At 48.2% G+C, this 19,519-nt stretch overlaps 1 protein-coding gene across 2 annotated transcripts in view; it reads right to left on the bottom strand.

Moving 5' to 3' along the window:
- SNX17 (sorting nexin 17) overlaps nucleotides 1-19,519 on the bottom strand; it is an 89,360-nt gene that overhangs the window by 55,124 nt on the left and 14,717 nt on the right. The window contains exons 2-6 of one of the 2 annotated variants that reach the window (XM_068279792.1): nucleotides 15,846-15,920; nucleotides 14,343-14,460; nucleotides 14,167-14,231; nucleotides 10,156-10,266; nucleotides 9,986-10,076 (exon numbers count right to left, since the gene is read on the bottom strand). In XM_068279792.1, the coding sequence (XP_068135893.1) occupies nucleotides 9,986-10,076; nucleotides 10,156-10,266; nucleotides 14,167-14,231; nucleotides 14,343-14,460; nucleotides 15,846-15,920 (460 nt within the window). The remainder of the gene's footprint in view (nucleotides 1-9,985; nucleotides 10,077-10,155; nucleotides 10,267-14,166; nucleotides 14,232-14,342; nucleotides 14,461-15,845; nucleotides 15,921-19,519) is intronic. The other variant, XM_068279793.1, reaches the window with a different exon arrangement.

Genomic DNA, 19,519 nt, shown 5'->3' with positions numbered 1-19,519 from the left:
TACACAGACACACACTCAGGCATACATTATACACAGACACACACTCAGGCGTACATTATACACAGACACACACTCAGGCGTACATTATACACAGACACACACTCAGGCGTACATTATACACAGACACACACTCAGGCGTACATTATACACAGACACACACTCAGGCATACATTATACACAGACACACAGTCAGGCATACATCATACACAGACACACACTCAGGCGTACATTATACACAGACACACACTCAGGCATACATTATACACCGACACGCAGTCAGGCGTACATTATACACAGACACACACTCAGGCATACATTATACACAGACACACACTCAGGCATACATTATACACAGACACACACTCAGGCATACATTATACACAGACACACACTCAGGCATACATTATACACAGACACACACTCAGGCGTACATTATACACAGACACACACTCAGGCGTACATTATACACAGACACACAGTCAGGAGTACATTATACACAGACACACTCCATGTCAGGCGTACATTATACACAGACACACACTCAGGCATACATTATACACAGACACACACTCAGGCGTACATTATACACAGACACACACTCAGGCATACATTATACACAGACACACACTCAGGCATACATTATACACAGACACACACTCAGGCATACATTATACACAGACACACACTCAGGCATACATTATACACAGACACACACTCAGGCATACATTATACACAGACACACACTCAGGCATACATTATACACAGACACACACTCAGGCATACATCATACACAGACACACACTCAGGCATACATTATACACCGACACACACTCAGGCATACATTATACACCGACACACACTCAGGCATACATTATACACAGACACACACTCAGGCATACATTATACACAGACACACACTCAGGCATACATTATACACAGACACACACTCAGGCATACATTATACACCGACACGCACTCAGGCGTACATTATACACCGACACACACTCAGGCGTACATTATACACCGACACCCAGTCAGGCGTACATTATACACCGACACCCAGTCAGGCGTACATTATACACCGACACCCAGTCAGGCGTACATTATACACCGACACCCAGTCAGGCGTACATTATACACCGACACCCAGTCAGGCGTACATTATACACCGACACCCAGTCAGGCGTACATTATACACCGACACGCAGTCAGGCGTACATTATACACCGACACGCAGTCAGGCGTACATTATACACCGACACGCAGTCAGGCGTACATTATACACCGACACGCAGTCAGGCGTACATTATACACCGACACGCAGTCAGGCGTACATTATACACCGACACGCAGTCAGGCGTACATTATACACCGACACGCAGTCAGGCGTACATTATACACCGACACGCAGTCAGGCGTACATTATACACCGACACGCAGTCAGGCGTACATTATACACCGACACGCAGTCAGGCGTACATTATACACCGACACGCAGTCAGGCGTACATTATACACCGACACGCAGTCAGGCGTACATTATACACAGACACACACTCAGGCGTACATTATACACAGACACACACTCAGGCGTACATTATACACAGACACACACTCAGGCGTACATTATACACAGACACACACTCAGGCGTACATTATACACAGACACACACTCAGGCATACATTATACACAGACACACACTCAGGCGTACATTATACACCGACACACACTCAGGCGTACATTATACACCGACACACACTCCATGTCAGGCGTACATTATACACAGACACACAGTCAGGTGTTCATTATATACAGAAACACAGTCAGGTGTACATTATACACAGACACACACACAAACAGGCGTACATTATATACAGACACACTCCATGTCAGGCGTACATTATACACAGACGCACACTCAGGCGTACATTATACACAGACACACTCCATGTCAGGAGTACATTATACACAGACACACACTCCATGTCAGGCGTACATTATACACTGACACACTCCATGTCAGGCATACATTATACACAGACACACACTCCATGTCAGGCGTACATTATACACAGACACACTCCATGTCAGGCGTACATTATACACAGACACACACTCCATGTCAGGGGTACATTATACACAGACACACACTCAGGCGTACATTATACACAGACACACTCCATGTCAGGCGTACATTATACACAGACACACACCATGTCAGGCGTACATTATACACAGACACACACTCCATGTCAGGCGTACATTATACACAGACACACATTATACACAGACACACACTCAGGCGTACATTATACACAGACACACACTCCATGTAAGGCGTACATTATACACAGACACACATTATACACAGACACACACTCAGGCGTACATTATACACAGACACACACTCCATGTCAGGAGTACATTATACACAGACACACACTCCATGTCAGGAGTACATTATACACAGACACACACTCCATGTCAGGAGTACATTATACACAGACACACACTCCATGTCAGGCATACATTATACACAGACACACACCATGTCAGGCGTACATTATACACAGACACACACTCCATGTTAGGAGTACATTATACACAGACACACACTCCATGTTAGGAGTACATTATACACAGACACACACTCAGGCGTACATTATACACAGACACACACTCCATGTCAGGCGTACATTATACACAGACACACACTCCATGTCAGGCGTACATTATACACAGACACACACTCCATGTCAGGCGTACATTATACACAGACACACACTCCATGTCAGGCGTACATTATACACAGACACACACTCAGGCATACATTATACACAGACACACACTCCATGTCAGGCGTACATTATACACAGACACACACTCCTTGTCAGGAGTACATTATACACAGACACACACTCCATGTCAGGAGTACATTATACACAGACACACACTCAGGCATACATTATACACAGAAACACACACTCCATGTCAGGCGTACATTATACACAGACACACACTCAGGCATACATTATACACAGACACACACTCCATGTCAGGCGTACATTATACACAGACACACACTCCTTGTCAGGAGTACATTATACACAGATACACACTCCATGTCAGGCGTACATTATACACAGACGCACACTCCATGTCAGGGGTACATTATACACAGACACACACTCCATGTCAGGGGTACATTATACACAGACACACACTCAGGCGTATATTATACACAGACACACACTCCATGTCAGGAGTACATTATACACAGACACACACTCAGGCGTATATTATACACAGACACACACTCCATGTCAGGGGTACATTATACACAGACACACACTCAGGAGTACATTATACACAGACACACACTCCTTGTCAGGAGTACATTATACACAGACACACACTCAGGCGTACATTATACACAGACACACACCCCATGTCAGGAGTACATTATACACAGACACACACTCCATGTCAGGCGTACATTATACACAGACACACACTCCATGTCAGGAGTACATTATACACAGACACACACTCAGGCGTACATTATACACAGACACACACTCAGGCGTACATTATACACAGACACACACTCAGGCGTACATTATACACAGACACACACTCAGGCGTACATTATACACAGACACACACTCCATGTCAGGAGTACATTATACACAGACACACACTCAGGCGTACATTATACACAGACACACACTCCATTTCAGGAGTACATTATACACAGACACACACTCAGGCGTACATTATACACAGACACACAGTCAGGTGTTCATTATATACAGAAACACAGTCAGGTGTACATTATACACAGACACACACACACACAGGCGTACATTATATACAGACACACTCCATGTCAGGCGTACATTATACACAGACGCACACTCAGGCGTACATTATACACAGACACACTCCATGTCAGGAGTACATTATACACAGACACACACTCCATGTCAGGCGTACATTATACACTGACACACTCCATGTCAGGCATACATTATACACAGACACACACTCCATGTCAGGCGTACATTATACACAGACACACTCCATGTCAGGCGTACATTATACACAGACACACACTCCATGTCAGGGGTACATTATACACAGACACACACTCAGGCGTACATTATACACAGACACACTCCATGTCAGGCGTACATTATACACAGACACACACCATGTCAGGCGTACATTATACACAGACACACACTCCATGTCAGGCGTACATTATACACAGACACACATTATACACAGACACACACTCAGGCGTACATTATACACAGACACACACTCCATGTAAGGCGTACATTATACACAGACACACATTATACACAGACACACACTCAGGCGTACATTATACACAGACACACACTCCATGTCAGGAGTACATTATACACAGACACACACTCCATGTCAGGAGTACATTATACACAGACACACACTCCATGTCAGGAGTACATTATACACAGACACACACTCCATGTCAGGCATACATTATACACAGACACACACCATGTCAGGCGTACATTATACACAGACACACACTCCATGTTAGGAGTACATTATACACAGACACACACTCCATGTTAGGAGTACATTATACACAGACACACACTCAGGCGTACATTATACACAGACACACACTCCATGTCAGGCGTACATTATACACAGACACACACTCCATGTCAGGCGTACATTATACACAGACACACACTCCATGTCAGGCGTACATTATACACAGACACACACTCAGGCATACATTATACACAGACACACACTCCATGTCAGGCGTACATTATACACAGACACACACTCCTTGTCAGGAGTACATTATACACAGACACACACTCCATGTCAGGAGTACATTATACACAGACACACACTCAGGCATACATTATACACAGAAACACACACTCCATGTCAGGCGTACATTATACACAGACACACACTCAGGCATACATTATACACAGACACACACTCCATGTCAGGCGTACATTATACACAGACACACACTCCTTGTCAGGAGTACATTATACACAGATACACACTCCATGTCAGGCGTACATTATACACAGACGCACACTCCATGTCAGGGGTACATTATACACAGACACACACTCCATGTCAGGGGTACATTATACACAGACACACACTCAGGCGTATATTATACACAGACACACACTCCATGTCAGGAGTACATTATACACAGACACACACTCAGGCGTATATTATACACAGACACACACTCCATGTCAGGGGTACATTATACACAGACACACACTCAGGAGTACATTATACACAGACACACACTCCTTGTCAGGAGTACATTATACACAGACACACACTCAGGCGTACATTATACACAGACACACACCCCATGTCAGGAGTACATTATACACAGACACACACTCCATGTCAGGCGTACATTATACACAGACACACACTCCATGTCAGGAGTACATTATACACAGACACACACTCAGGCGTACATTATACACAGACACACACTCAGGCGTACATTATACACAGACACACACTCAGGCGTACATTATACACAGACACACACTCAGGCGTACATTATACACAGACACACACTCCATGTCACGAGTACATTATACACAGACACACACTCAGGCGTACATTATACACAGACACACACTCCATTTCAGGAGTACATTATACACAGACACACACTCAGGCGTACATTATACACAGACACACACTCAGGCGTACATTATACACAGACACACACTCCATGTCAGGCGTACATTATACACAGACACACACTCCTTGTCAGGAGTACATTATACACAGACACACACTCCTTGTCAGGAGTACATTATACACAGACACACACTCCATGTCAGGAGTACATTATACACAGACACACACTCCATGTCAGGAGTACATTATACACAGACACACACTCCATGTAAGGTGTACATTATACACAGACACACACTCCATGTCAGGTGCACATTATACACAGACACACACTCCATGTCAGGTGTACATTATACACAGACACACACTCAGGCGTACATTATACACAGACACACACTCAGGCGTACATTATACACAGACACACACTCCGGCGTACATTATACACAGACACACACTCCATGTCAGGTGCACATTATACACAGACACACACTCCATGTCAGGTGCACATTATACACAGACACACACTCCTTGTCAGGAGTACATTATACACAGACACACACTCCATGTCAGGAGTACATTATACACAGACACACACTCAGGCGTACATTATACACAGACACACACTCCGGCGTACATTATACACAGACACACACTCCATGTCAGGTGCACATTATACACAGACACACACTCCATGTCAGGTGCACATTATACACAGACACACACTCCATGTCAGGTGCACATTATACACAGACACACACTCCATGTCAGGAGTACATTATACACAGACACACACTCAGGCGTACATTATACACAGACACACACTCCATGTCAGGAGTACATTATACACAGACACACACTCAGGCATACATTATACACAGACACACACTCCATGTCAGGAGTACATTATACACAGACACACACTCCATGTCAGGGGTACATTATACACAGACACACACTCCATGTCAGGCGTACATTATACACAGACACACACTACATGTCAGGCGTACATTATACACAGACACACACTCCATGTAAGGTGTACATTATACACAGACACACACTCCATGTCAGGAGTACATTATACACAGACACACACTCAGGCATACATTATACACAGACACACACTCAGGCATACATTATACACAGACACACACTCCATGTCAGGCGTACATTATACACAGACACACACTCCATGTCAGGAGTACATTATACACAGACACACACTCCATGTCAGGTGTACATTATACACAGACACACACTCCATGTCAGGAGTACATTATACACAGACACACACTCAGGCGTACATTATACACAGACACACACTCAGGCGTACATTATACACAGACACACACTCAGGCGTACATTATACACAGACACACACTCAGGCGTACATTATACACAGACACACACTCAGGCGTACATCATACACAGACACACACTACATGTCAGGCATACATTATACACAGACACACACTACATGTCAGGCATACATTATACACAGACACACACTCCATGTCAGGAGTACATTATACACAGACACACACTCAGGCGTACATTATACACAGACACACACTCAGGCGTACATTATACACAGACACACACTCAGGCATACATTATACACAGACACACACTCAGGCATACATTATACACAGACACACACTCAGGCATACATTATACACAGACACACACTCAGGCATACATTATACACAGACACACACTCAGGCATACATTATACACAGACACACACTCAGGCGTACATTATACACAGACACACACTCCATGTCAGGAGTACATTATACACAGACACACACTCCTTGTCAGGAGTACATTATACACAGACACACACTCCATGTCAGGAGTACATTATACACAGACACACACTCCATGTCAGGAGTACATTATACACAGACACACACTCAGGCGTACATTATACACAGACACACACTCAGGCGTACATTATACACAGACACACACTCCATGTCAGGTGCACATTATACACAGACACACACTCCATGTCAGGTGCACATTATACACAGACACACACTCCATGTCAGGTGCACATTATACACAGACACACACTCCATGTAAGGCGTACATTATACACAGACACACACTCAGGCATACATTATACACAGACACACACTCAGGCATACATTATACACAGACACACACTCAGGCGTACATTATACACAGACACACACTCCATGTCAGGAGTACATTATACACAGACACACACTCAGGCGTACATTATACACAGACACACACTCCATGTCAGGAGTAGATTATACACAGACACACACTACATGTCAGGAGTAGATTATACACAGACACACACTCCATGTCAGGAGTACATTATACACAGACACACACTCCATGTCAGGAGTACATTATACACAGACACACACTCAGGCGTACATTATACACAGACACACACTCCATGTCAGGAGTACATTATACACAGACACACACTCAGGCATACATTATACACAGACACACACTCAGGAGTACATTATACACAGACACACACTCAGGAGTACATTATACACAGACACACACTCCATGTCAGGAGTACATTATACACAGACACACACTCCATGTCAGGCGTACATTATACACAGACACACACTACATGTCAGGCGTACATTATACACAGACACACACTCCATGTAAGGTGTACATTATACACAGACACACACTCCATGTCAGGAGTACATTATACACAGACACACACTACATGTCAGGCGTACATTATACACAGACACACACTCCATGTCAGGAGTACATTATACACAGACACACACTCAGGCATACATTATACACAGACACACACTCAGGCATACATTATACACAGACACACACTCCATGTCAGGCGTACATTATACACAGACACACACTCCATGTCAGGAGTACATTATACACAGACACACACTCCATGTCAGGTGTACATTATACACAGACACACACTCCATGTCAGGTGTACATTATACACAGACACACACTCCATGTCAGGTGCACATTATACACAGACACACACTCCATGTCAGGAGTACATTATACACAGACACACACTAAGGCGTACATTAAACACAGACACACACTCAGGCGTACATTATACACAGACACACACTCAGGCGTACATTATACACAGACACACACTCAGGCGTACATTATACACAGACACACACTCAGGCGTACATTATACACAGACACACACTACATGTCAGGAGTACATTATACACAGACACACACTCCATGTCAGGAGTACATTATACACAGACACACACTCAGGCGTACATTATACACAGACACACACTCAGGAGTACATTATACACAGACACACACTCCATGTCAGGAGTACATTATACACAGACACACACTCCATGTCAGGAGTACATTATACACAGACACACTCCATGTCAGGAGTACATTATACACAGACACACACTCAGGCGTACATTATACACAGACACACACTCAGGAGTACATTATACACAGACACACACTCAGGAGTACATTATACAGACACACACTCCATGTCAGGAGTACATTATACACAGACACACACTCCATGTAAGGTGTACATTATACACAGACACACACTCCATGTCAGGAGTACATTATACACAGACACACACTCCATGTAAGGTGTACATTATACACAGACACACACTCCATGTCAGGAGTACATTATACACAGACACACACTCCATGTCAGGAGTACATTATACACAGACACACTCCATGTCAGGAGTACATTATACACAGACACACACTCAGGCGTACATTATACACAGACACACACTCAGGAGTACATTATACACAGACACACACTCAGGAGTACATTATACACAGACACACACTCCATGTCAGGAGTACATTATACACAGACACACACTCCATGTAAGGTGTACATTATACACAGACACACACTCCATGTCAGGAGTACATTATACACAGACACACACTCCATGTCAGGAGTACATTATACACAGACACACACTCCATGTAAGGTGTACATTATACACAGACACACACTCCATGTCAGGTGTACATTATACACAGACACACTCCATGTCAGGCGTACATTATACACAGACACACACTCAGGCGTACATTATACACAGACACACACTCAGGAGTACATTATACACAGACACACACTCCATGTCAGGAGTACATTATACACAGACACACACTCCATGTAAGGTGTACATTATACACAGACACACACTCCATGTCAGGCGTACATTATACCCAGACACACTCCATATAAGCACATACTCACAAGAGAACGAGCCATCTGCTCCATCTTTAATGAGATAAAGACTGAAGTATCCAACCAGCTCCTCTGGAAGGTCCAGTTTAGTAGTGACAGCCTGTGATTGGAGGAATAAGTCATTAGGATACTGCAGTGTGGGTAATGTGGGCGAGTATAAGAATATGTCCCTGACTCACCTCCAGCACGTCCTCAGTCTGGTCAGAGGTCAGGATAGACACCTTCACCTTCTGCCCATTAGACAGGAAGACCTCCATCTGTACTTCCTCTGTGGGGATCTGCTGTGTCTCCTGTGGTGAGACCAGAGGAAAACCCCCCTTACTGATCATGCAATCCCACCAACCTCCTACTACCTCCAACAGTAGCTCCTCCCGCCAACAGTAACTCCTCCCACCAACAGTAATCCCTCCCACCAACAGTAACTCATCCCACCAACAGTAACTCCTCCCACCAACAGTAACTCCTCCCACCAGTAACCCCTCCCACCAACCTCCTACTACCTCCACCAGTAACTCCTCCCGCCAACAGTAACTCCTCCCGCCAACAGTAACTCCTCCCGCCAACAGTAACCCCTCCCGCCAACCTACTACTACCTCCACCAGTAACTCCTCCCACCAACCTACTACTACTTCCACCAGTAACTCCTCCCACCAACCTACTACTACCTCCACCAGTGACTCCTCCCACCAACAGTAACCCCTCCCACCAACCTACTACTACCTCCATCAGTGACTCCTGCCACTAACAGTAACCCCTCCCACCAACAGTAACTCCTCCCACCAACCTACTACTACCTCCTCCAGTAACTCCTCCCACCAACAGTAACTCCTCCCGCCAACAGTAACTCCTCCCACCAACCTACTACTATCTCCAACAGTAACTCCTCCCGCCAACAGTAACTCCTCCCACCAACCCACTACTACTTCCACCAGTAACTCCTCCCACAACCCACTACTACTTCCACCAGTAACTCCTCCCACCAACCCACTACTACTTCCACCAGTAACTCCTCCCACCAACCCACTACTACTTCCACCAGTAACTCCTCCCACCAACCCACTACTACTTCCACCAGTAACTCCTCCCACTACTACCTCCACCAGTAACTCCTCCCACCAACAGTAACTCCTCCCACCAACAGTAACTCCTCCCACCAACCTACTACTACCACCTCCACCAGTAACCCCTCCCACCAACCTCCTACTACCTCCACCAGTAACTCCTCCCGCCAACAGTAACTCCTCCCGCCAACAGTAACTCCTCCCGCCAACAGTAACCCCTCCCGCCAACCTACTACTACCTCCACCAGTAACTCCTCCCACCAACCTACTACTACTTCCACCAGTAACTCCTCCCACCAACCTACTACTACCTCCACCAGTGACTCCTCCCACCAACAGTAACCCCTCCCACCAACCTACTACTACCTCCACCAGTGACTCCTGCCACTAACAGTAACCCCTCCCACCAACAGTAACTCCTCCCACCAACCTACTACTACCTCCTCCAGTAACTCCTCCCACCAACAGTAACTCCTCCCGCCAACAGTAACTCCTCCCACCAACCTACTACTATCTCCAACAGTAACTCCTCCCGCCAACAGTAACTCCTCCCACCAACCCACTACTACTTCCACCAGTAACTCCTCCCACAACCCACTACTACTTCCACCAGTAACTCCTCCCACCAACCCACTACTACTTCCACCAGTAACTCCTCCCACCAACCCACTACTACTTCCACCAGTAACTCCTCCCACTACTACCTCCACCAGTAACTCCTCCCACCAACAGTAACTCCTCCCACCAACCCACTACTACCTCCACCAGTAACACCTCCCACCAACAGTAACTCCTCCCACCAACCTACTACCTCCACCAGTAACTCCTCCCACCAAGCTACTACCTCCACCCGTAACTCCTCCCACCTACAGTAACTCCTCCCACCAACAGTAACTCCTCCCACCAACCTACTACTACTTCCACCAGTAACTCCTCCCACCAACAGTAACTCCTCCCACCAACCTACTACTACCTCCACCAGTAACTCCTCCCACCAACCTACTACCTCCACCAGTAACTCCTCCCACCTACAGTAACTCCTCCCACCAACCTACTACTACTTCCACCAGTAACCCCTCCCACCAACCTCCTACTACCTCCAACAGTAACTCCTCCCACCACCATCTCCACCAGTAACTCCTCCCACCAACAGTAACTCCTCCCACCAACCCACTACTACCTCCACCAGTAACACCTCCCACCAACAGTAACTCCTCCCACCAACCTACTACCTCCACTAGTAACTCCTCCCACCAAGCTACTACCTCCACCCGTAACTCCTCCCACCTACAGTAACTCCTCCCACCAACAGTAACTCCTCCCACCAACCTACTACTACTTCCACCAGTAACCCCTCCCACCAACCTCCTACTACCTCCAACAGTAACTCCTCCCACCTACAGTAACTCCTCCCACCAACCTACTACTACTTCCACCAGTAACCCCTCCCACCAACCTCCTACTACCTCCAACAGTAACTCCTCCCACCAACAGTAACTCCTCCCACCACCATCTCCACCAGTAACTCCTCCCACCAACAGTAACTCCTCCCACCAACCCACTACTACCTCCACCAGTAACACCTCCCACCAACAGTAACTCCTCCCACCAACCTACTACCTCCACTAGTAACTCCTCCCACCAAGCTACTACCTCCACCCGTAACTCCTCCCACCTACAGTAACTCCTCCCACCAACAGTAACTCCTCCCACCAACCTACTACTACTTCCACCAGTAACTCCTCCCACCAACAGTAACTCCTCCCACCAACCTACTACCTCCACCAGTAACTCCTCCCACCTACAGTAACTCCTCCCACCAACAGTAACTCCTCCCACCAACCTACTACTACTTCCACCAGTAACCCCTCCCACCAACCTCCTACTACCTCCACCAGTAACTCCTCCCGCCAACAGTAACTCCTCCCGCCAACAGTAACTCCTCCCGCCAACAGTAACTCCTCCCACCAACAGTAACTCCTCCCACCACCATCTCCACCAGTAACTCCTCCCACCAACAGTAACTCCTCCCACCAACCCACTACTACCTCCACCAGTAACACCTCCCACCAACAGTAACTTCTCCCACCAACAGTAACACCTCCCACCAACCTACTACTACCTCCAACAGTAACTCCTCCCACCAACCCACTACTTCCACCAGTAACTCCTCCCACCAACCCACTACTACCTCCACCAGTAACTCCTCCCACCAACCCACTACTACCTCCACCAGTAAATCCTCCCACCAACCTCCACCAGTAACTCCTCCCACCAACCTACTACTACCTCCAACAGTAACTCCTCCCACCAACAGTAACTCCTTCCACCAACCTACTACTACCTCCACCAGTAACTCCTCCCACCAACCTACTACTACTTCCACCAGTAACCCCTACCACCAACTTACTACTACCTCCACCAGTAACTCCTCCCACCAACCCACTACTACCTCCACCAGTAACTCCTCCCACCAACCCACTACTACCTCCACCAGTAACTCCTCCCACCAACCCACTACTACCTCTACCAGTAACTCCTCCCACCAACCTACTACTACCTCCACCAGTAACTCCTTCCACCAACCTACTACTACTTCCACCAGTAACCCCTCCCACCAACCTACTACTACCTCCAACAGTAACTTCTCCTACCAACCAACTACTACCTCGACCATTAACTCCTCCCACCAACCCACTACTACCTCTACCAGTAACTCCTCCCACCAACATTAACTCCCATCAACCCATTACTACCTCCAGGGCTGTGGAGTCGGTACAAAAATCTTCCGACTCCAACTGCGACTCCTCAGTTTATGAAACCACGACTCCGACTCCCCAAAATGGCCCCGACTCCAACTCTGACTCCACAGCCCTGACTACCTCCACCAGTAACTCCTCCCACCAACAGTAACTCCTCCCACCAACCCACTACTACCTCCACCAGTAACTCCTCCCACCAACCCACTACTACCTTCACCACTAACTCCTCCCACTAACCCACTACTAACTCCAGCAGTAAGTCCTCCCACCAACCCACTACTGCTTCCCCCAGTGACATCTCCATCCTGCAGATACTGCCTTTTCATAGCCCCATGTGATAATCTACCATGACACGATCTATATTCACCTGCTGGGAGCGCCGCAGGAAGCTGTTAAATATCTCACTGGATCCGAGCACTGGGTCCTGCCGAACTGCCAAGAGACCAACGGAGAAACACAATACAGCCAGGCCCCAATGTAAACAGAATGCATTAGGGGATTACAGAGCAGTGAACATGTCATAGGCGGAATAAAGATACTCACCAGCCTGCATGTACTTCTCCAGCTGCTCGCGCCTCTGCTCCACCTCTGCTGCGGTCAGCGCAAAAAGCTTCTTAGGGGGGAACAAAGGAACCATGTTGTTCACATATTCCCTGCGCAACTGCAACAAAAGCGCACAGAAGATGAGGGCGGAGTCACCGCATGCTACACCTATCAGAGCTCAACCTTCCCAGCCCCTAGAAACTACACTAACTACATCCTGCAGGAGCCCCTCATCTTCTGGGAGCACCTGCCTCAAAGCCCCCGCCTCATCCTGCTGCCGCCCCCTCGTCATCCTCCAGCCTCTCCCCTCCTCATCCTGCTGCCACCCCCTCATCCTCCAGCCCCTCCCCTCATCCTCCAGCCCCTCGTCATCCTCCAGCCCCTCCCCTCCTCATCCTGCTTTCGCCCCCCCCATCATCCTCCAGCCCCTCCCCTCCTCATCCTGCTGCCGCCCCCTCATCCTCCAGCCCCTCCCCTCATCCTGCTGCCGCCCCCTCGTCATCCTCCAGCCCCTCCCCTCATCCTGCTGCCGCCCCCTCGTCATCCTCCAGCCCCTCCCCTCATCCTGCTGCCACCCCCTCGTCATCCTCCAGCCCCTCCCCTCATCCTGCTTCCGCCCCCTCGTCATCCTCCAGCCCCTCCCCTCATCCTGCTTCCGCCCCCTCGTCATCCTCCAGCCCCTCCCCTCCTCATCCTGCTTCCGCCCCCTCGTCATCCTCCAGCCCCTCCCCTCCTCATCCTGCTTCCGCCCCCTCATCATCCTCCAGCCCCTCCCCTCATCCTGCTGCCGCCCCCTCGTCATCCTCCAGCCCCTCCCCTCATCCTGCTGCCGCCCCCTCATCCTCCAGCCCCTCCCCTCATCCTGCTGCCGGCCCCTCGCCGTCCTCCAGCCCCTCCCTTCATCCTGCTGCCGCCCCCTCGTCATCCTCCAGCCCCTCCCCTCCTCATCCTGCTGCCGCCCCTTGTCATCCTCCAGCCCCTCCCCTATCATCCTGCTGCTGCCCCCTCATCATCCAACAGTCCCTCCCCCATCTGCTGTAGCCCCCTCATCATCCTGCAGCCCATCCATCATCCTGCAGCCACCCCATTGTCATCCGGTAGCTCCTCTCTTATCCTTCAAGGACAACTGAAGAGAAAAGAATGTGGAGGCTAGCATATTTATTTCCGGTTAAAGAATACCAGTTGCCTGGCAGCCCTGCTGGTCTATTTAGCTGCAAAAGTGTCTGAACAAAACCAGAAACAAGCATGCAGCTAATCTTATCAGATCCGACAATAATGCCAGAAACGCCTGATCTGCTGCATGCTTGTTCAGGGTCTATGGCTAAAAGTATTAAAGGCAGAGGGTCAGCAGGATAACCAGGCAACTGGTATTGTTTAAAAGGAAATAATTATGGCAGCCCCCACATACCTCTAGCTTCAGTTGTCCTTTCATCCGTCATCATCCGGCAGCCCCTCCCTTGTCACCCTGTAGCCCCTCCCCCGCATTATCTTACAGCTCCTCACCTGATCATGGAGGCCCAGTAGCTGGCTGTATCGCACCTTGCAGTGCAGAACCCCGTTCACATGTATGTTGAATGCCTGTTAGGAATGAGAAGAGTCACACAATGAGGCTTGCTGTACGGGAGGACAGACTCCCCCTCCTCAAACAAGAATTAACACACCTCCCCCCCCCCCCCACTGATACAAACACCCACCAATCCCCATCATACTGTGCCACAGCTGCCATACAGCTCTCATCCACTAGAGCAGGCATGGGCAAACTTGGCCCTCCAGCTGTTAAAGAACTACAAGTCCCTCAATGCATTGCAGAAGTCTTACAGCCACAGTCATGACTCATAAAGGCAAATGAATTGTGGTACTTGTAGTTCCTTAACAGCTGGAGGGCCTAGTTTGCCCATGTCTGCTCTAGAGGCTTCTGGAGGCAAATCCACTGTGAGCACAGTAACCATTTAACATTTGCTGGATAGTGTACTGGTTAAGGGCACCGCCTTTAACATGGGAGACCATGGTTGGAATCCTGGCTAGGGTCAGTATCTATTCAGTAAGGAGTTCAAGGCAAGACTCCCTAACACTGCAGGGTGGCCTCTTGAGCGCCTCCCAGTGGCTGCAGCTCTTCAGCGCTTTGAGTCCGACTGGTGAAAAGCGCTATACAAATGTTAGGATACAATCTTGATTGTATGTACAATTGTTAAAATACAAATTACAAGGTCCCCAAGAACACCACGAATGCGTCAGTCACCAGCGCACATTCCATTGCAATACAAAAATGACATTTTATATCAACTTTTGTTTCTCCTACACCAAATGGCTGGAGGAACCTTTTCATGCAGAAGTTCCTCCAAACACCAAGGTGTGAAAGGCTTTCTCCTAGCTTTCACCAGACCCCCTATAGCCCCATCCCTTTCACCAGACCCCCTATAGCCCCATCCCTTTCACCAGACCCCCTTATAGCCCCATCCCTTTCACCAGACCCCCTACAGCCCCATCCACCAGAGAGGAGTTTGACAAACCTCATAAGCCACATCTCCAAGCAGACAAGCTAGAACCAACCCAGCAGGAGGTGCCACACAAGCAGACAAGCTGGAACCAACCCAGCAGGAGGTTCCACACGAGCAGACATGCTGGAACCGACCCAGCAGGAGGTTCCACACGAGCAGACAAGCTGGAACCGACCCAGCAGGAGGTTCCACACGAGCAGACAAGCTGGAACCGACCCAGCAGGAGGTTCCACACGAGCAGACAAGCTGGAACCGACCCAGCAGGAGGTTCCACACGAGCAGACAAGCTGGAACCGACCCAGCAGGAGGTTCCACACGAGCAGACAAGCTGGAACCGACCCAGCAGGAGGTTCCACACGAGCAGACAAGCTGGAACCGACCCAGCAGGAGGTTCCACACGAGCAGACAAGCTGGAACCGACCCAGCAGGAGGTTCCACACGAGCAGACAAGCTGGAACCGACCCAGCAGGAGGTTCCACACGAGCAGACAAGCTGGAACCGACCCAGCAGGAGGTTCCACACGAGCAGACAAGCTGGAACCGACCCAGCAGGAGGTTCCACACGAGCAGACAAGCTGGAACCGACCCAGCAGGAGGTTCCACATGAGCAGACAGTCACCGAATGGTGACTGGAGCAGATCGGACGGGATTGGGCTGACCGTCATATTATGGTAGCGTTGGGATACCTTCGTCCCATTATAATCTCGGAAGATGGTGGCAGCGATTACCTCAATTTTTAAGGAAAATCGATTACTCTGACCTACTATTTCAATTGAATTACGCATAGTCTATAATTTTCCTTTTCGATTGCACAGGCAATCGAGATTGTATATGTATGGGCACCGTCAACCAATCTCAACCGTTTACTGCGCACACAGTGGATTTGCCTCCAGAAGTCTCTAGTGCATGATACCTGCATGGAAACTGTGGCCTAGTAATACGGGATTGGTGGGTGGTTGTCACATTGGTCTCACCGCTGCAAACAATCTTTAACGTCAATCTGCTCACCGTATTCCCAGCCATCGGATGAGACTATTCCCTGATTGTTAACTCTGGCAAATTAGACGAAATTGGCACGCTCTGTCACAATATCATCTGATGATCCAGCAACGGGTCTTTTAACGTAATTTACATGGGACCATGGAGCTGGATTGTCACAAAGTTATCGATGTAATGCTGCCACCACTCTCTAGACTGACATAGAGAGCTCTCAAAAGCGAATTATTCATAAAAGGAGAAAACAGTTAATTGTAACCTAACTGGCCAAATCAGCAATTTATAAAGATTAGACAATGCGGTAGTGTGTCTCTTCTGAGGACAGAGAGCTCTAGCATGGATCAGAGATCAGACAATGAGGTAGTGTGTCTCTTCTGAGGACAGAGAGGTCTAGCATGGATCAGAGATCAGACAATGAGGTAGTGTGTCTCTTCTGAGGACAGAGAGGTCTAGCATGGATCAGAGATCAGACAATGCAGTAGTGTGTCTCTTCTGAGGACAGAGAGTTCTAGCATGGATCAGAGATCAGACAATGCGGTAGTGTGTCTCTTCTGAGGACAGAGAGTTCTAGCATGGATCAGAGATCAGACAATGCGGTAGTGTGTCTCTTCTGAGGACAGAGTTCTAGCATGGATCAGAGATCAGACAATGCGGTAGTGTCTCTTCTGAGGACAGAGAGTTCTAGCCTGGATCAGAGATCGGACAATGCAGTAGTGTGTCTCTTCTGAGGACAGAGAGGTCTAGCATGGATCAGAGATCAGACAATGCGGTAGTGTGTCTCTTCTAAGGACAGAGAGCTCTAGCATGGATCAGAGATCAGACAATGCAGTAGTGTGTCTCTTCTGAGGACAGAGAGTTCTAGCATGGATCAGAGATCAGACAATGCAGTAGTGTGTCTCTTCTGAGGACAGAGAGGTCTAGCATGGATCAGAGATCAGACAATGCGGTAGTGTGTCTCTTCTGAGGACAGAGAGGTCTAGCATGGATCAGAGATCAGACAATGCGGTAGTGTGTCTCTTCTGAGGACAGAGAGGTCTAGCATGGATCAGAGATCAGACAATGCGGTAGTGTCTCTTCTGAGGACAGAGAGTTCTAGCCTGGATCAGAGATCAGACAATGCAGTAGTGTGTCTCTTCTGAGGACAGAGAGGTCTAGCATGGATCAGAGATCAGACAGTGCGGTAGTGTGTCTTCTGAGGACAGAGAGTTCTAGCATGGATCAGAGATCAGACAATGCGGTAGTGTCTCTTCTGAGGACAGAGAGGTCTAGCATGGATCAGAGATCAGACAATGCGGTAGTGTGTCTCTTCTGAGGACAGAGAGTTCTAGCATGGATCAGAGATCAGACAATGCGGTAGTGTGTGTCTTCTGAGGACAGAGAGTTCTAGCATGGATCAGAGATCAGACAATGCGGTAGTGTGTCTCTTCTGAGGACAGAGAGTTCTAGCATGGATCAGAGATCAGGTAGTGTGTCTCTTCTGAGGACAGAGAGCTCTAGCATGGATCAGAGATCAGGTAGTGTGTCTCTTCTGAGGACAGAGAGCTCTAGCATGGATCAGAGATCAGACAATGCGGTAGTGTGTCTCTCCTGAGGGCAGAGAGCTCTAGCATGGATCAGAGATCAGACAATGCGGTAGTGTGTCTCTTCTGAGGACAGAGAGCTCTAGCATGGATCAGAGATCAGA

The sequence above is a fragment of the Hyperolius riggenbachi genome, chromosome 4, assembly GCF_040937935.1.
Source record: "Hyperolius riggenbachi isolate aHypRig1 chromosome 4, aHypRig1.pri, whole genome shotgun sequence".
Classification (NCBI taxonomy): domain Eukaryota; kingdom Metazoa; phylum Chordata; class Amphibia; order Anura; family Hyperoliidae; genus Hyperolius; species Hyperolius riggenbachi.
This window is presented reverse-complemented; position numbering and strand designations above follow the sequence as displayed.